The sequence below is a fragment of the Melopsittacus undulatus genome, chromosome 6 (assembly GCF_012275295.1).
Source record: "Melopsittacus undulatus isolate bMelUnd1 chromosome 6, bMelUnd1.mat.Z, whole genome shotgun sequence".
Taxonomy (NCBI): domain Eukaryota; kingdom Metazoa; phylum Chordata; class Aves; order Psittaciformes; family Psittaculidae; genus Melopsittacus; species Melopsittacus undulatus.
Window position 1 is genome coordinate 17,188,446 of NC_047532.1, and position 20,346 is coordinate 17,208,791.

Below are 20,346 nucleotides of genomic sequence, written 5' to 3' on the forward strand. Positions count from 1 at the left end.
GTCTCTTTTATGTGCCATAACTTGACTTGATTGAATCCCAGGCTCAGTTAATTGTTATGACTGAGTTTTCGTGGCATTTTTGTAATTTCATTTCCGTAATCTAACCTGGAGTCAGATCATATTTCCTTGTGGGAAATCAGTGTGTTCAGTGTGTGTTCAGTCTGGTGGCAGAGCATAGTTTGGTTCAGCAGTAGACTTCACTTACGAAGTTCCTGCTAATTCTTAAGAACATAAGACAGTCACAAACAGACCAGCTCCTTTTTGTTTCTTGATGATTGTGTGTATTCATGTGCACAAATGCCCTTGCACACAGTTGCCTCAGGGAAGCAAACTCTGTGTTGAAAGGAGAGAGGTAGAAAGTTCTAGGGATGCTTGATTCTGTCTTTGCTTCTGCAGAGCTGTATAAGGTGCACATAGATGATCCCCACTTTTTATAGCATATGTGGCCTTTAGTTCTTTTATGCCTTTTTAATGTCACTCAACTTGTGTGTTGTAATCTCTGCCATTTACACCCAGTATATTTGTATACATTGGTCAATTCTAGATAAATTTCACAGGAGACAGAGCTCTTGGAGGTATTATGTTTCTAGACATGGCTGCAGTACAAAAGAGATGAGTTGAACAGAAACTGTTAGCCACATAAAGACAGAGAAACCTGATAGCTTTTAGTACAAGTGTGCTGCTTGTCCAGAAGGTCCAGTTGGACCTCACTGATTCTAAGTTGGTCAAACTAGGGCTGCCTCTTGCCAGCCACACGTGTAAGAGGGGACCAAGAGAAAGTGGAACGTGGTTATAGAACATGGGAGACAATCCATAGAAATCAGACTTTGATCTTATGGTTACAGAATAGAGTATTCTTAATCATGCTGTTACACATTGATGGTAATTTGAGTATAGCTGACCAATTTTCAATATGTTTTTACCAAAAAAGGTTGCACAATCGAGGCTGTTTATAAACACGTTTCCAAAGTTAGAATTAATGAAACTTCCGGAGCATGACCGGAATTTTTATTGATGCTGTATAGCATGGCATGAAAAATCTTGAAAAGTGCTTTTGACTAAGATATGTGTTGAAATAAAAGTCAGACCTTAATTGTTGTACGAAAGCAATATAATCATCTGTAATTGAATTGTCAGAAATGCAAATGTTAGCATCTTGACATTTACCATTGCTGTTCTGTCTTTTCTAATTATCTTTATTAAAGGCTGAAATTAACAAAGGAAATGGCTGAAAATTAGGAATGGTTTGTTACATTAGGTGACATTTACCTCTTTGATACCCTTTATCTTGAGTTAGAGCTTGATGTTCAATTATTGTCTCTCTTCTAGGGAATTGCACCAAAATTGAGATTTTCTACAAGCTCCCTTATTACAGAAAGCCTGTTAAGCTCAGGAAGGAGTCACATACAGGTTAGCATAATTTAATTGTTTGCAATTTAATTTTTAGATTTAATATTGATGGCCTTGCTTCCAATTTTTGCATGTGCTGCTCACTTCAAACTTTTCTCATTCTTTTGTTGTGGTTAAAGCAGTTATCATGGGTGCTTGACAACTTGATTAAATTTTTAATCAAGTATGAGTAAAGAGTGGGCTCGGTGCATGACAGCAAATGCTGAGAGTTCCTTGAATCTGAAACAATTATCAGCTGCTGTGTTCTATGATCAGCTGAAGTGTCAATCCCCGGTGTATTTATAGGTGGGAAGATGCCTTCTCACCATTTCTTACTGACACTTAAAATTAAGGACAATGAAAGCCAGGTGAAGTCAGAAAAGGTATCTTACAAAAACCAAGCCAATTAATTTAATTGTTTTCTGTAACAGTATCAGTAACAGTAATGAAGATGAAAAGAATGAAGGTTTTTTTTTGTTGAAATGGCTGTCACCAATATTAATCTGGAAATGCTGCTTCTGCAACAAGCAAAGTTGAAGGTGAAGTAGCTGAAGAGACTAGGGGGAAAAAATCTCCTGTGTTCAGTCATTTGGTAGCACTTTGGTCTCACAGATTGGAATTTTGGTTGGGTTTCCTGGCACAAGTTGTCACTTAAAGTTATTCATATGTCCTGTTTTTTGCTGTAGTACTGGAAAAATGGTTCAGCCTCATTAAAATGGAATGGTTGTCAGGAAGGCATGTATGCAGAGAAGGTTAGGGAAGTGTTTGTGGCATTGCTAATTAGTTATTGAGAAGTTTCTTCCAAATTTAGCAAACAAAACGTATTGAGACACTTAGATAAAGAATTTAAAAAATAGTAAAAACAGTAATTGTCAGAAAACTAACTTCAGTTTGATTTAAAATTTAAAATATCCTTTAAAGTATTTCATATGTTATGAATAGCATATAAAATTTGCAGAGAAGGTCTAGTTTCACAATTGGTGTAAGCCAGAAGAAGCACAGCTTACTTCTGATTAAATTGAAATTAAGCTTAGAGAATTAGGTCTGGGTTTGTCTGGGACAGTTCCATACTCCAGCTTGCTACCGGTGCACAGGTGCTAGTGCAGGAGTGAGAAAGATACTGGCATGAATAGTCCGAGTGATGCCAGATTCAAACTGTGTTGATGCAAAACAAACGCACATTGTTGTGTGTTTCATTGTTGGGCAGAGAAGAGATTCAGAGCAGTCCTGCAGAGGACTTGGGGGTGTTGGTTGATGAGAAACTGAATGTGAGCCAGCTTCAGTAATGGAACGGGTTGCCCAGGGAAGTTGTGAATGCTCCATCCCTGGCAGTGTTCAAGACCAGGTTGGACAGAGCCTTGGGTAACACGGTCTAGTGTGAGGTGTCTCTGCCCATGGCAGGATATGGGACTAGATGATCTTAAGGTCCTTTCCAAACCAAACGATTCTGTGATTCTGTGTAGAGAGAAAGCCTTGAAGTCAAGCTGGACATTTCTGAGTTCTTCTAAAGCAGTTTGTGCAACATTCCAATTTATGACTAATGTCAATTTCCTCAAGCTTGAAGAGGAATTTCTAACAGGAAAGAGAGTTTTGCTATACAATTTTTTGTCTTTTATAATTTGTGAATTTGGGCCAAATTTGAACAAAAAGTCTAATTATATCTGTACTGTGGTATTCAAAGTTAAAATGCTGCTGACTAAGTAGTCTAGTAAGAGTTGTAGAATCTAGAGTGCCTTGACCTATAAAGCTTGTAGAATAATTTATTGCTCTTTTAATGCTAGGGTTTACAAAGGAATGATAATGTATTTCCAACAAAACTTCAGTGTTGGAAACAGCTTCCCAGAATATGAAATCAGTCACTGAAGATGTTGTTACTTGGAGGGGGTGTCAGCCCTGGTTGCTAGATAGGCTTTCTGGTTGTGGGAAGGGAGGTGACGAGGTTGGTTGTTCCTCCACAGTCCTTGTTTCTGCTGTGCAATGCCAGCTCAGAGATAGACTTTTAAGGCAATATTTGATAATAGTGGGATTTTTATAAGTTTTAGCTTCAAAATCCATATTGTGGATGTCAAATGCCAGCTGTAAAAATAAACAGCTGCTTTACCTCTCCTTTTGTGGAAGCATTCACACAATTTGAGAGGATCTTTGGAAGACAATTTTCAAACGTTTTCTGTTGGGTTTTTTTTGGGGAGGATGTTTTTTGTTTGTTTGGCTGTTTTTTTACTAAACATAGCTGCTTTGTTACAACTCCTTGAAAAATTAGTAACTTCACGATGATTCCAAGAAAATATAAATTTCAGAGAATGCACTGAGACTTCTTGTAAGGCTTTAGGCAACTCTAAATGCACTTAAATTAAAATATTAAACAGGCTTCTAGTTTAATTTATATATTTTATTTTAAAGGGCAAGAGTTCTAAAAGGTTAAAAAGAGTTTAAACAGATAAAAAATGCTTCAGATCTGTGTCTGTGCAACCCAGATACAGTTTGTGTTAAATGAAGTTGTGACAAAACTCAATTTACTTTTTCACAGTCTCTGTACACTAACTGTGTGAGAAAGCTAATTGGGTAAGTATCACTCTACCTTAACTAACATCTAGTAACATGTGGTTTAGCCTCCTTTTGGTTTCAGAGAAAATGGAAAATATGTTGTTGCATTTTAAATTGCTGTTTGATTATAGTTTTATGAGGGGAACTTCAGCTGGCATAGCATCTATTTCTGTTAAAATTATCGGTTCTCTGTTTGCATTATTTTCAGTGATCTTTGTTCCACATCCTGTCAAAGCAGATAATTTCTCTTTTTCACTTTAGGATTATTTGAATTTTGTACATCACTCAACTCCAAATGGAAAAATGCAAACAAAGTTGCCAAAGAAAAATACTCTTTCACCTGAGAAAAACAGTCACAGCTTAGCAACAAAGAGCTACCAGCAGCCTACAATAGCTTCTAAATCACGTTCTCCATCTCCATACACAAAAAGACGAATGTGTGAGCTATCACAAGACGCCAGGCAACGACTGGCCCATTTAAAACTTGGTCCTTATGAATTCAGAAGAGATACCGATAAACCTCCATTTGTAGTTAGACGGGTTTGTATTCTCTCCAAAGTGCTTCCAGCTTAAGCTCAGATCAAATATTGTTCTTTCACTAAATATAGCTCCAAAATTTCATTCAGCTCTTAGTTTATATGAATAATTTTTCTGTCCTTAGCAGTCTGTCACATAGTGATTTAAATGTAAAATTAACTAAAATAAAATTTCTTTTATCCACATTAGTAACAGACAAAGATCAAATTCTTTCATGAATATCTTGGTTAAATTCTCCAAGGCTCTATTTCTTTTCTTCCAGCGCACTAGACAGGATAATAGGTGTATAAATTCAGCTTGGAAGTAATTGATATTGGTATTAAAAATTCCTGAATAAGACTTTAAAGAAAGAGTGTCTAGTCACATTCTGAACATTTGCACTTCCTCTCTTTCAACTTTTTTTATGTTGGCATCCTGTGATCTTTGAAACACTTCCTTTGCTCAGAGCTACATCTCTAACACTTTGACTCATAACACTAACACTTTGGTTCATAATCAGACCGACTTTAGCACCCACATGAGGACTTTGTTAACCATACGAGAAAAATTGTTCTGAAATTAGGTACTTATTTAACGAAACTGTGTTTAAGTGCTTTAATATGAAGGGGGCCCATTTTGCATCCTCTTGGAGGATGATATTCTCATATTTGTTTTCCCCCCTTTTACTATTACATATAATTGCAACAGTCCTTTCTTTTTAGAAAACCACTTTGAATGTGTAGGGGCAGAAATGGGATTGTTCTGATTCTCTGCTATAACATTATGATTTGTGTACAATTTTGGAAACTTGTCAAAGCCATTGAGAATTTAGTGTTTAATTAGTTTGCTTCTCACTTTATTTATTTATTTTTTAAATGTACAAATGAATTAATAATATCTTGTCAAATTTCAGAACTCTTTTCCAAGTTTTGTTCTACATATAGGTACATTCAGAAATTCAGATTAGCCTTAATAAACCATCAGTCATTCATAACATACTGTTTCTCTCTCTCTCCTTATTTCTCTCTCAGATATTTTACTTTTATCTCCTTTTAATCAATTCTTCAGTTTCTTGATCTATAGGTGAAGTTTAGTTTAATTATAGCATCTTTAAACACTGATTCAATTGCTTGGTTATATTTGTACAAAAAGGAAAAACCTTTTTTCTTAATGTATCGTATCCTGACTTTCATGGCCTTTCTAGATAGAGAATGCTCCTTTTAGGGCAGCTTTACTGCCAAGGAGTCTTTTGGCCCGGAGATTTTGTTTTAAATGAAGATTAAAATTAGATTATGTTAAATGTAACTTTTTTAATTAGAAAGAGATTCAGATCTCATTTTGTGACATTTGAACTGTTTGGATTAAGTATGAGATACAAGAATTGATTGAAAAACTGCAGACACAATAGATGAAGGAGAAACTAACTGCATTTTTTTCTTTGAAAAATATGATATTCAGAGCTTTCTAGACCTTCTTAGCACTGTTTCTGTTTATGCTCAGTAATGTTAAAAATATATATAATGTAAGCAAAGTGTAGTAAAATGATTTTCAAATAGTATTTAAATAAAAATAGTATATTTCAGGCAGGACTGGATGTGATCTTATGAACAAAACCAAAAAATAGGAACTTGTGCATCTGATCCTGATCGTTTTAACAGTATCTTTGCTTCAGGTTGAACAATCAAGTCCTGGTGCTAAACTTCATACCTGTTGCCACACACGAGAAAGTGCAGCAGAAGCCTGGAACAAGGTAGACCATGGTCAGTATTTTCTACTATATATCTCATTAATGCTTTTGTTTCCTGCAGAAATGTTGGTCTGTAATGGAGAAAAAGCTGTCCTTTCTTCCTAGGAATAGGAAGAATACTGCATAAGCTACTGCTGCAAAAGGTGGTTTTGAATACTACTTTACTTTATGAAACTTGAAACATAGTTCTATGTGGTATGAAAGTAGGAGTAGAAAATAGCAAAGCTCAGATGAGGACTCTATTTCACTCCACTTGTTTTAATGAGTTTGATAGTGCAGCAGATCTGCACCTCAGCCTATAGGTATGTTGATCAGGCTTGGAGTATTGATCATTTTGAAGTTTAAGGGCTTTTTTGCTTCAGAAATTAGTATTTATTTCAGCAGTATTTCTGACTAGTGGATCAGTGACTTACCATTATTAATGAGCATCCAGGATGTGCTCCAATATCTGCCTCATCATTCATTAGTGTCAGTAAGTGAGAGTTTAATAAGAAGTGTCAGACCAGAAATTTAAAGAAGTACCCTAAAACGCGATTTTATTGCATATGTCTGGCAATGTGAATATTTCACATCTCATCAGTATTTGTTCATTATGTGTTCTCTGCCTCATTCTTATTGTGCCTCCTCGCTAATTGCAAGTTGTTATGTGAGAAATCATTGTGAATTTGTTATTTTATATTTGTTCTTTGTAGTAACACTGAATCTACCTCGAGAGGATTCACTGGTTACCTCCTTGTGTCTTGAAGCTTAACTGTAACTTCTGAACAAAACAGATTCCTAGGATTAAAAACCTTAATGCTGACAGTAGTTTAGTCCTTTTGGCTTTTGTGCAGGTAGCTTATAGAGGGGTGTCTTTCCATTGTTGTACAGCATAGAAGTACCTCTTCGAACTTAGGTCACTACAGACTGGTAGAAATGATCAAGAAAGCAGATATAACTTAATGTCAGTCCCACAGGGATGAGTCTTGTATTGACATTGGTGAAACATCCTCACCCAATATTAACCTAATAGCTTCCTCACATATGTTTCCATGGGCTTCATACTCATGTTTGTGCATCAGTTGTGAGGGATGAAATTAAGAGATGATAAGAGAAGGGAAAAGCAGTCATAAGGAAGCTTGTCCAGAGAAGATGGGTAAAGTGGTGTACTGCACATGAGAATTTTTGGGAATGGTGGAGCCTGGTTTTATACTGATTTACGCAATTAATAGATTAACAAAAGCCAGGACACTGCGTATACCAGTTAATTATTATAAATTATTTAATTATAATAGAATAATTATTATAAATATTCCATTAAATGTGGGAATTGTTTTCAGCTAAAGAAGGTCATCTCCTGAAATATTCTGAGACTGTTTAGAATTTCAGAGGGTATAGTAACAACAATGATAATAGTAATAAGAATAATAACAACTTTAATATTGTTTGGGAGAAGAGGTAAGCTGTTTTGTAGATTTCATAAAATTGAGGACATTTGGATTATTTTATAATTTTTTTTCAATTTCTTCTGGGATATATCTTTTTCTCCAGATTCTTCTCTTCTTGGCAGCTACAGACCCAGGAAAGCCAAAGTGAGTACTCTGAAATACTACTGTTTACACACTGTTTCTTGGGAAGCTCTGAGTGAGAAGAATTGTCTTGCATATTTTCTTGCATAGGTATTTTTGAAACTTTACCTACTGTCGTAGTAAGAGCAAGAAAAGGGACATGTTAAATCTGATCTAACCCAGTTTAGGCCTGCTGACAGCTTATTTACACATAGAAAAATGGAACTTAACACTCTATATTTGTGCTTGTAGGTACAGGCCTTGCTTCTCCTTGGCATTAAAGCTTGTGACAAAGCTATAGAAGAGCTTTTAAAGGCAGTTTGCCTTCCCAGTCCTTCTGAGAGCAAACTCCACTCTAGAATTATATAGAAGGGTAGCACCTGTGCAACTGGGAAGTCACTGTTCTATTATTTCACATCCCTCCTTTAGCTGCCTTGTATATTCCATGGATCTAAAGAATGATGTCAGAGTTCCTTTGGTTTTGGTGGTTTTTATTCTTTCCATCGTCATTTAGTTCTTTTTGCCTGTCTTCCCAAAACACTGTAGGAATCATGGGTTTAGGCATTTAATTATCTATGCCCTCTTGGATTTCCTAATGGCTGGGAAAACTGATGATAACAGGGAGGAGGAAAGAAGGGGAATTACGAGGATAAACCTTGCCATGTATTAAGTGCACTTTTATCAGATTCTAAGCTTTTATTACCAAGGACTGCAGTTTTGCCTACCGTGTAATTCTAATATATTGTGCTGCTTCTAGCTTGTTCCATGGCTGTAAATGAGATACTGTAAAGAAAACAGGGAAATTCTACTAAATATACTAAATATGTATTTTTTGTTTTTTTAAGATGGCTATTTTAAAGTCGTTTCCCACATCCCTCTGCTCTCCCCCAGTGGGAAAACAGATTTTAGGAGCAGTAGATTTTATGCAGATAGCTGCAGGTTAAGTCATCATGTTCTTGATGCCACTAATCACTTGTGATTCTCTGAAAATTAGGGATGAAGAGAATGTATCTCTTTCTTGCCAGAAATATAATACCGCTTTGTTTAAAAGGAGCTGTTTCCCAAAGCTGAGAGAAAATCACCCATCAGCCTGGAAAGAGCTTATGAATAATCTGATTACTGTTGGTTTGGTTTTGTTGTGGGTTTTGTTTGTTTTCCTTAGGTTTGGGAAACAGCTCCTGTAAAAGCCCTCATGCCAGATAAAAGGTGATAACCCACAGAGACTTTTTAGTGGTATGTTACATGTTAAGGGGAATCATGAAAGGAGTAATGAGTGTAATGAAGAGCAAGTAGATGGGCCTGAGTTTTCCCTTGAGGAGCATCAGATCATGAGAGAACAAAAAGTCTAAGAACAAGGGGTGTCAGACTGAGGAGAAATCTAAGGTTTGTGTTCTTTAAACTCTGGCATCACTCTGAATCTGTGAGATTTCTGGGAAGGGCAAGCCTTTAAACTGTGCAACGAGGCAAGGTGATGAAAGGGCTGTTACAGTAGACTTTGCCATAAGATGGTGTGTAAGATACCAGCAAAATCCTCTGACACTTGCTGATTTAGTTTAGACCGGGGCTCTTTCTATGAAATGAGGGTCCTTGTTCTTTCTGCAGCAGGCAGATATTCCTGCATGTATGTGCAACCTTTAGTCCTTTTGGTTGAAAAACAGAGATATGAAATGTGTACATCTTGATACTCATGCTAAAATTCAGCAAGGTTTTGTGGGTTTTTTTACAGGCAAACTCTCCTCATCAAAAATACTTTGGCAGCTCTGATGTTTGCAATGAGGATGTGATCTCAGCTCCAGGCAACAGACAGGCCCATTCTGCTGGTTCATTAGAGCATTCAGCATCTCCAGCACTTCAGAAGCATTCTCTAAGTTCTGTGCTAAACCGATCCTCTCTAAGGGAAAGGTAATGTCCTAGTTTTGTTTGTGAAATTCTGGAGTTACTAACATGAGCAGATGATAACAGTGCTTGCATGACTGTAGTTTGCATGTTTGGAGGTATGCAGGCTGAAGAGACCGAAAAACCTTTCCCCAACAACTATATTGTTGTTTGACTTCTCTTCAGGTGCAGTGTTTGCCATCTCCTCTCTGCTTAATGAATAATACGGCAATGAAAAGGATCTTTGACATCTCTGCTGCTAACCTTCTCTGAAATAATGAAGCTCTAGATTTCAGGCTGCCAAATGTCCATCTAAAACAGAGGATACTTAAGTAATTATTGTTTCACAGACAATTAGAATCTCAGGAATGTGACTGTAGCTACATGTCAAATAGGCTTAATGGGAGGTACCTGGAAACCTTTTGTAAGCCCATACTTGTGGCTATGCTGTAGTCAGATGCATGACTAGTGTGTGCAACATGCTTGGGCTAGCCTTAGTCTAATAAGTGTATTATTTTCCAATTTTTCTGATTTATTGACATCTTAAGATTTTGTTTTGTTTAAGTGTGGGTCTCTGCAAGAGTTGTGTGTATATTAATTGCTATATTTAAGTTAGTTTTCTTACTAGTCTCCACTGACCACAGTGAGGTTGGAATGGAGACAGTTTCCAGTATCCCTTAGTTCAGTGGATTTCAATCCCTGGGTTAGTATTTTGGGCAAGTCTTACAGCTTCAGTCTCATGAGAGTGAGATAGAAGAAATGTCAAAAAGCAACAGATTTTTTTCTTGCTTAAGTCCTCCAGTCCTTCAAGGCAAGTATTCCCTGCCTCCTGCTGAGTGTATTTGGTGCACAATGCTTCTACTGTACATTCAGTTTAGCAAGTAACTAGATGGCTTTCTGGGAGCAGAAAACCTATATGCAAAGCTGGATGTGAATAAGCAAAATACATAAAATAATTGGGAGAAGCTGAGGATCAAACTGATGTCCTGTCCTAAATGCTGAAGTGTTTTCTGAGGCCTTACTTGGAGATGTACTTTGGTGGCTAGTTCACACTCGTTCTGGACTGTTTCACCCATGTTGCCAGTTGTACCTGAGATAGTCAACGTTCAGAGAGTGCCTTTTGTAGCCTACACACAGCCTAATGCTTTTTTTCCAAAGAAATATTGTCTCAGATTTTTTCTCTAAAAAGAAAAATGACAGATGGCAGGTGGGGATTGAATTTTTAATATTCATAAAGATCAAGTTGGTGTTTTAACATCTTTCTCTGCTTGAAAACTTGCTTGTTTGTTGGTCTGTGTAATAGTATTTCTTGAGAACTGTTATACAGAGATTAGGATGCAGCTGGGGTTTGGAGGAGGTTTCTTTGTCATCTTGTCTACCTCCACACTCTCTTCTGATAATGTCAGTGCATTAGTTCCCCATGTGTGGGGAAGAGATACTGTAATGGGAACTTCATTAATCCTTTTTCCAGCTGGACTTCTTTTGGGAAGGGGGGTACATTTTAAAATGCATTATATTTAAAGATGGAAGTGTCCTTTATATTGATAGCAGAAAAGTCTTGTATGTTGTGAGCTGCTGTTACATGCATGGTAATTTAGTCATCTGTCACTTAGTCTTGAACTTGTCTGAATGTTCTTGCTGTTTCTCTTTATGAGCCCCTCTTTAGAAGAGATTTGTGATCTTGTGAAATTATGTTTTTTCTTCTTATTAGAACAAATGTTCTCAGCTTTTGAGAGATGTAAGATCTCTTTATGTTACTCTTTATGTTAAAGATGTAAGCACTTAATTTTGTCATCAGGAAAATATCAAAATGAGAAGGTAAAGGGCATAGGCTCAAAAAAATTTATCTCTGTTTCATGCTGCTGAGAGAACCGTTTTAGCTGACTGTATAGTGAGAGTTATACTTGGAATGACAAACATGGAGCAGAGGTCAATGTTTGGAAATGCATGCAAACGCTGCTGTTAAGATCATAGAAATACAGAGAAAATCAGTACTACTGAAAGTACATCAGTGTTAGTGTATTCGCAAGAATATAGAGTCTTATCTCACAGTATTTGGTGTTTATTTCCTCAATTTTATTTTAAATTACAAAGACAAAGAGCTTAACATATCCAGGCTTATGTTTTTAATGCTAGTCAACCCACAGTGAATATGGAACTTGACTCCCCACCTTGACCTTCAGTTCCCTTTTTTCTTTCTTTTAAAAAGAGTAGTGTGAAGTGAATGTGTGTCTTCTTGGGAGTATTTGCCAGAGCCAGCTGCTGAGTAACTGTGAAGTCACTGCAATACTTTTCCAAGGTACAGAAAATGGGGTCATGCATAAGGTCCTCTGAGCCCTTTTTTATCCTTTCTAGCAGTTTCCAGTCCCTTTGCTTGAGGGACCACAGCAATAGTCCTCTCCCCTTTTCCCCTGGGTTTGAGCCAGAAGCAGAACTGTAAATAGATTTACTGCTGAATCAGGGCAGCAAAGTTTTGAATATTTATTTATCATATTTTAGTTTTACATTTTTCATTATTTAGGTCACTTAACATTTGCTGGTGTTGCAAACTGACTCTCAGTAGAGTGTGGCCGTACAACTCCACTTCCCACTTTGATTCTAGCTGCTGTGCAGACCAGTGGTACATACACACTCTTCAGTTCCTGCCCATGATGTGTGGCCAGCAGTGTATCATTGCACTTGACTTGTCCCCATGGTCTGGTTGTTTGTGCATACATAAGTATCCTTTTGTGTATAGATAGGTATCCTGTATGCTTTGCAAAAGAGCATTAGTGCTATATTCTCTCAGTGCTGCTGAAGGAAAGCAAAATCCATGGTGTCTATACATCCTCATGCGCTCCTAGAAGATGGTATTTTTCCTGGGGACTTACAAGCTAAGCCTTCCTCACAGCACTAAAACCTGCAGCAAAGTACCTTTCATAAAGAAAAGGAGAAATAGTGAAATGGATTCTGTAAGGTCAAGAAGCCCTATGAATGGAGCTACGTGCTGGCACAAGAGAAATCCTTTTCTGAAGAGACTATAGCAATCATAGAAGTATTTGACCATTTCTGTTATGTTGAGTGGCAAAGCTACTTCTCATGCATTTGGGATCAAAGGATTCTTTTTCTTACTCTGGAAATGGCAGGCTTTTGCTTTTGTTTCCAGAGTGAAGTGCAAGTCAATGTCTTTTTTTTATATTCTCCTGGTTACACTTCAGAAATGTGATCTTATCTGCTATAAAATTTAACAGAAACCTAAGTTCTCTTTGAAGTAAGACAGAGGTTAACTGTCTGGATCAGATGCCCTTCTGTAATATTCCTCTATTGTTTTACTACCATCTTTTTATATTATCTTTTTCCAAGTACTAGGGAAATACCGTCATCATTAGATGTTACTGATGATAGATATGATGATAGATCCTAATAGTTAAATGTTAATGAAATACTAGATCCTAATAGTTAAATATTAATGAAATACTAGATCCTGCATGAAGGCCTTGAAAAGTCCAGTTTTCAGAAGCTTTGGCTTCAGTGATCTTGAAATGTGTCACCCCAGGATCTAGGGTGCTAATTCTGTTGCAGAGCAAAATCCAGACACAGGTAGTTCACCTGCTGTTTTTGACTGTGGCATATATCCTAAGACAGGCTTACTTCTGTGAAAATATATGTTTAAGTTCTGACAAGTTTCCACTACAAATAGAACACTGAAAAAGTTAGCTTTTTTGGCAAAAAAAGCTTGCTATAGGGAGAGGCTGTAACTTGGTTTCCTGTCTGTTTCTAGTAATTTAATAGTAATCATATCCAATTTTATTTAGAATTTATTTTGGTAGTAAGGTTGTTCTTGAATCTTTTGGGTTTATCAGTCTCACCTCTTGGATAAGTTTACTTATTTTGCATTCTTTAAGTTAACTTCTGGAATCAGCACTTGAAGATCAGTTATTTCATACTATAATTTGCAAAACTGATCAGTACCTAAGCCTTGTTTCATATTTTTGAGCAGCATCTGCGCGATTTGTCATCTTCATTGGTTGATTTTGCTGCAGTGGTAAGTAAATTTGAAATGGATTGCTGTCAAAGCTGTTTTGTGTATAAATTAATAAATTCAGAGAAGATAGAAAGGAAAAGTTTCCAAAGAGAATAAGGAGGTGCAGCCCATTTATGACGTACTAATGATTTAGTACCAGCATAACTTCAACCTTTTTGGGGGCAACTGCTCAGCTAGGGTATTGTCCTTCCTTGAGCTCTCAGAGTTCACTTTTTACACGAGGGTGATTCATCCTGTCACAGCTTTAAGGGCTAGATCTGAAACTTAGAAGGGAAAAGAAAACCTTTACTGATGTGAAAACTGAACACTGAATGCATCTTTACTGCTTGAAGGCCTAACTGTAAACAGGGCTTGTGAAAATAAGAGGAGCTATATAGAAAGGATGAGAAATGTTTACTTTTTTTTCCCCCCATTTCTTACTGAAGAGATATACACCTAAGCTGTCAGCTTCTGCTTCCAAATATTTAGGCTTCTGTGCTTTGATTTAAGGTGTTGTCTGTGTGTAATTGTTTCAGCTTCATAGTAGTATTCTGGTATTGTGAAACCAGCCTACTTCTTCCACTTCAAATACCGTGAGAATGTAAGGATTTTTATGTTGGCATATTTTCATTACAATTCAGGAACTGGTATGTACCAACATAGTCTCTAAACCACTTCTGTGCTGCATCTACACTAAGGTTTATAGCAATCAGTCATTTTCAGAAAAAGCAAAACAAAATTGCATCCTTTACTAAACAGACCAGTAAAACTCTTAAGTGTAGCCCAGCCTTTCTATCGTGCCTCTATACAGACCAGTATACACTGAAAACCAAGTTCATCATACTGAATTACCACTTCACATGCTCTTAAATGAGAAATAAAGCAACTTCTCCACTTACAGTGAATGCTGCATAAGTACCTACTTGGATATAAAATCTGTGAGGTTTCTCTTCTATCTCAGAATAAAATGTATTGGGCTTTCTCAAGAATCTCTCTTCTTCCATGTTTTAAGTTCTTGCAGATTGTGTTTTCTTCAGGTTATAGTTAGCTTTAAGAGATCTTCCTTTTTCCCCGGTTACAGTAGTGTTTTTTCCAGTTGAGAATTTGGTACTACAGGACTTAATTGATTTTCGTCCTCTGATAGTTTGTCCTTGTATGTGTATTTGCTCAGCATGAAGGCTGTATCTTTGAAGCTGATGAATTCTTCATGGAGCCCCATGCACGAAGTTATTCAGAGGCTAGAAGGTGTAATGGTGGGGGAAGGGGTCATGCTAGGCTTTGCAAATATTCTGCAGTAGGCTTCTGCTTTAATTCTACTGATATGAAATGTATTAGTATCTCCTGCTGAAATGTGATATTAACATTTTGGCTATGTGCAAGAGGATGACTGGATTGTCTGACATTTGAAAATTCCTATTTATTACAGCTCTCAAGTTTGCAAGCTGCTGTTTGACTACAGTACATGAGATGTATCCTGTTTGTACTTCTAATGGAGTACTTCATCTCCATGGATAAAATTATGCATGAAAACAGCTTTAATCTTTAGCAGAGGATCCAGACTGTCTGCTTGGATTCTTTGTTTGTTTGTTTTCTTTGGGGTTTATTTTTCATCAAGGTAGATATTTTCTGTATGACCTTAAAAAAAGTAAAATCCTTATCTCATAAAAGAAAATAAATGCCTTTAGTCACGTTACAGGGAAAATGGTTCTGTTTCCTCGATCGGACTCGACACAACATCTTTGAAATTAATCTTGAGAAGTTGTCTGATTGATCTGGCTCTTTCTAGGTCACTGAGCTATATTTCCAAAGTGTTTATACAATCTATTGGAATCAATAAACAATTTAAACTGATGTAACTGCAGAATGTTTGCAAGTCCCAAGGAAAATTGAAAGTATGACAAAGAATACAGCTGTAGAAGTTTATTTCGTTTATCAGGACAAACTGTCATTGAAATAAAATGACTTTCCTTTCAACATTGCAATATGATAGTGACACCTTAATCACATAAATAAGTAGCTAGTCATTTTAAAAACTCGTTATTGGTGATTTTGGGCAAATAGAATCTCTTTATTTATAGTCTAAGAGGATGTGCTATAAAGCCTGTTTTATAAAACATTTCCAATAGGAGGGTTAGAGTATCATGAAAAGGTTTCACTTCAGAGTAGGGCTGCTGGATTTCAGGCATGATTTTATTTTAGCTTGAGTTTTAGTTGATGTAAATATTAACATTGTGACTTTAAATGTGAATTAGATTCTGTAGTTATTACGTAAATTAGACAATAGCAATACTAGAAGAGCTAATTAAAAAGAAGCCGGTACTGTTTTAATCACACTCCAGGTTTTGATTTTCGTTTTTGTTCTTTTTTTAGGGGGAGTAAATGAAGTTGGGGGGGATGTGCGAGTGCCTAACGTTTCTTATACCGCAGCGCACACTAGTGGACTGATCCATAAAATCACTCGAAGAAAGAAATTTAATAGTTCTTGAATGAAGTACTTAAATCTTTTCCTTCTTCTGCAGACGTAACCACTATTTTTTAAACGAATACAATAGCAAGTTGGGTTTTCTTTTTTCCAAAAGTAAATACATTTATCTCCAAGGATATTTGTAAATTTAAGATTAATAACAATGATCTGAAATCTTACATATGAATTTCATAACATTTATTTCCCAAAGGCAATCTATTCCAACTTCTCTGTGGCAGCAACCTGCATGTTGGAAGAACAGCAGCAGCTGCTGTATAAATAAAAGAAAATGCCATGACTTCATGGGTCTATCTTTCATTTGTCAAATGGGAAATGACTCACTCTTACCGCATCTAGGATGCAGATTTTTAAACATGCATTTGGGGGGTTCCTTAATATTAGTAAATGTTTGGAAATGCTAATGGGAAGTCTTAAGAGGATAGTCTCTTTCAGTTTACCTCTCTGTCCCTTTTGTTTACCTCTCTTCTTTATAAAAAGAAGAAAAAAAGGATGGGGTTTTCTTTCAAACCACCACCAGTGATAGAGCAAATGCATTATAATGCAGCACAACAAACTGGATTTGACTGTGTTAGGGAAATGAATGTTCCTGCTTGCTTAAGGGACTTAGACTTTTATTTCTTTAAAGGCAATGCTTTCCTCCACTAACAAAATTCACTAACCATTTTGCTTTCTCTTAGAAAAAGTTATGTGAGATCTTTTAATGCATCAGATCATTAGATTCTGGTATGCAAAGGAATTGAACAGTATGGATTTGCCATACATGCTGTAGGGTTTGAAATTATTTGTAAGTGTTCAGGATGCTAATGCAAATGTTATAACCAGCTTTATAAAAATTCTTGCCTTTAGTGATCCAATAATAAATAATGTTAAATGACATTAGAAATGTGGAGGATACATTCCCATATAGGTATATGATTCATCCTTCCAATATTGCATCAGTTATCGGCATTCAGAAAAAGAAAGTTTAATTTACAGAAACTCAGAAATAGGCTGAAAATACTGGGGCTGTTTAGAACAGAGATATATGTTTCATGAAGGTAAGCAGTAATAAGTGAGTCCAAATAAGTTGATAAGATACGAGAAAACAGAAGAAAGTTACTTCAAAGCAGAGAAATGGTCACTTTCTACTTATATTTCTGTTTCTCTCTGGTAATAGAAGGAATGATTCAAAAGACTGCAAAGAACTCCCTGCCCTGCCTTAACCTTCAAGGCAGACTGGCACTTCCTATTTTCAGGATCCTGCTTCCGTTAATTTTAGCGTTGACAAATTACTTGTTTTGTACTAAAGCTTTCTGTGTGTACTTGACTTGTCCTTTTTAGAAAGAGCTGTACAGTTCTTTAGCTGTATTGAAATTTCTGGAAGTCTGATGAAGGTAAACTAAGCCAGCCATGATCAGATTGGGGATTTCAGAGTGACATGCTGGATAATGCAGGGAGTATGATAAAATGGAGAGAAGAGGGCAGAGGGGCTTGCAGTCCCAGTCCCACAAACCCATCCAGAGCCCACTGTAGAATCTCAGGGTTTAGAGTCATGATGTTTCTCCACTGCATCAAATTTGTGAAGCCAGCTATCAAAGCATGTCACTGTTCCATGTGCTCCTAATCCACCCAGAGTATGGCAGCCCAGTACTGCTGTTGGCTGTTGTTCCCCCAGCTCAGATTGCACTGGTATGGCTTGCCAGCTCACAGCTTGCCTGGTGACCTGCATTCATATTAACGTGATCCCACACTGTGAGTTTTTATTTTCCTAGTGCAAAGTCAGGTTCTCAGAGGTTAGGAAACATTGGAGTAAAGATGCACAGTCTTGATTGGGTGCCCTTTTACTATCCACTGTGCTGAGGCTGTGTAACCATTTCATCAGTTTACACCAATAATTCTTTCCTGATGTTGACCCCCCTCACTCTTTTTTCTCAGATACATTTTTGAGTGAACTAATTTGTGGTTGGTATGTAAATTATCTTATTCATAAAATCTTACTTGCCTCCCTTAATGATCTGAAAATAACTATTGCTATGAAATTTATAGAATCATAGAATGGTTTGGGTTGGAAAGGACCTTAAGATCATCCAGTTCCAACCCCCCTGCCATGGGCAGGGACACCTCACACTAAATCATGTCACCCAAGGTACTGTCCAACCTGTCCTTGAACAACCCCGAGGGGTGGAGCATTTACCACTTCTTGGGAAACCCATTCCAGTGCCTCACCACCCTCACGGTAAAGAATTTCTTCCTTACTTCAAGTGGGGTCTCACAAGAGTAGAGAGGCAGGATCACCTCCTTTGACCTGCTGGTCACGCTTCTTTTGATGCAGCCCAGAATAATTTCAGCCATCTTCTGGATTTGCTGAAGGAGGTGAGGCACTGGAATGGGTTGCCCAAGTAAGTTGTGAATGCTCCATCCCTGGCAGTGTTCAAGGCCAGGTTGGACAGAGCCTTGGGTGACATGGTTTAGTGTGAGGTGTCCCTGCCCATGGCAGAGGGGTTGGAACTGAATGATCTTAAGGTCCTTTCCAACCCTAACTATTCTATGATTCTATGAGGGGTTTGGGTTTTAGAGAAGTGGGAAAAAAGGTACTGCAAAGCAGAAGGATAAAATCCTAAAGTAGCTGTTAGCTTGAAGTCACTCATACCAAGCAAGCTACCTGGTTTTTAATTTACAAAAGCAACTTAAAATGCAGTTCTATCTTGTGAAATAAAGACTGTGAATTTGCAATTTTTTTACTCCATAGGCTTTCCAATTTGCACTCGTTGGGGTTATCTTCCTGTTGATTTATTCCAGTGAAAAGAATTTGATGTGTATTATACTTCCTTTAAAGAGAGGAAAATAAAACCTGATCACTGAGAACAGAATAACTGTATAGCTTTTCTATCCCATAGAGACAATGCAAACATTACAGAAATATTACTGAAGTTACAAAATCATCAACATTTTCTGTTTCACATCTTTTGTTGGTATTGTGCACTGCTTTGAAATCGCTCTTTACTTGTACCCCAGAGGAGCAAAAGAAACAAACCTAAACATTGTGTACGTTCCAAATGGAAAGAAGTAATGCATGCTTCATGATTTAAAACAACAGCAGAATTAAAAAAAAACACAAACAAACCTGAACCAAAAGAATGCTTGAGCTTTCCAACAAGGAAATGTTTCTTCCCTTTGTTTTTCTTCTTCCAGATTTAGCTCTGGTTGGCCTTTACCAGCAAATGGAGAGGAGATCCACACGAGAGTGAAAAATATTTTGAGGACACACAGTGCTAGACAGCGCCTAATATTTGTGAGTTTGACTGCAAACTAAATCATTTATTTTCTCCAAGATGGCTGAGGAAGAGAACTGTACCTGCAGTCCTGTTTTTATTATAATGTTGTCCTTTGATTGTAGAAATACGGATCTAGTTCCTAAGCTGAACTGTTTCACACTGATTTGAGTAGCCTGCTTATGTGTAGTTGCTATAGGTAACCCTCTCATGGGTTATTGAGAACAAATACTTTCTTATATATATATATATATATCTAGTTCCCCACTTCCAATTCAAGAAAAAAGTATGTTACAGATCTGTAGAACATTAAGGCTTAACATGTTGTGCAGCTGCACATCAGCAGCTGCTTATATCCAGCCGTTTACAGAGCTAATATTATTCTTCAGATGTGTGCTTTTTTTTCCTTAATTACATGACTTTCGGTGAGCAGAGCTTTTTATCTAATAAGATTATGCCCAGGATCAGAATATTTTGTCCTTCAGACTGATGGAATTTTGAAGTGTGGTTTTAGACAGATAAAAATTTTTGCTATTGTGATTTTGAGAAACCCAGTTGTGGCCCAGCACAATCCCAAAGCATTGTGCAAACTCAATAATAGTAGTGCTCATCTGCAAAGGACTCAGACTCTTAAATGTGAGGTGAGGTAGAAGAAAGGTAAGATAAAAGGATATAAGGGTGAGATTAGGTAAGATTAAGATTAAGAGCTCTGATGAAATGACTATTTTTGTCTGACAGTCATAAGACATAAATGTTATTGATGGGTTAGAAGACACATGAGTCTCCCAAAGTGGAGAAAGACATATTTTTTGCTTTAGTTTCTCTTAGAAAAAAGGGAGTGTTGATAGAAATCTGTTTTTGAATGGTCCTACAACTTTAAATTACTACTGTCCCCAGCTGTCCACCTTTCCCCTCTGACGCAGTTTACTGTGTCAGTGAGAAGTGTGGGAGCCTGCCCCATCACCTCACACTTCAATACAGAAACAGCA

The 20,346-nt window shown here is 37.0% G+C and overlaps 1 protein-coding gene across 1 annotated transcript in view; it reads left to right on the forward strand.

The window, feature by feature from the left end:
* The window catches only part of SPATA6 (spermatogenesis associated 6), a 41,969-nt gene that overhangs the window by 13,642 nt on the left and 7,981 nt on the right, over nt 1–20,346 (forward strand). The window contains exons 6-11 of the mRNA XM_034064058.1: nt 1,330–1,410; nt 4,195–4,473; nt 6,122–6,209; nt 7,727–7,767; nt 9,470–9,645; nt 19,278–19,377. Coding sequence (XP_033919949.1) covers nt 1,330–1,410; nt 4,195–4,473; nt 6,122–6,209; nt 7,727–7,767; nt 9,470–9,645; nt 19,278–19,377 — 765 coding nt within the window. The remainder of the gene's footprint in view (nt 1–1,329; nt 1,411–4,194; nt 4,474–6,121; nt 6,210–7,726; nt 7,768–9,469; nt 9,646–19,277; nt 19,378–20,346) is intronic.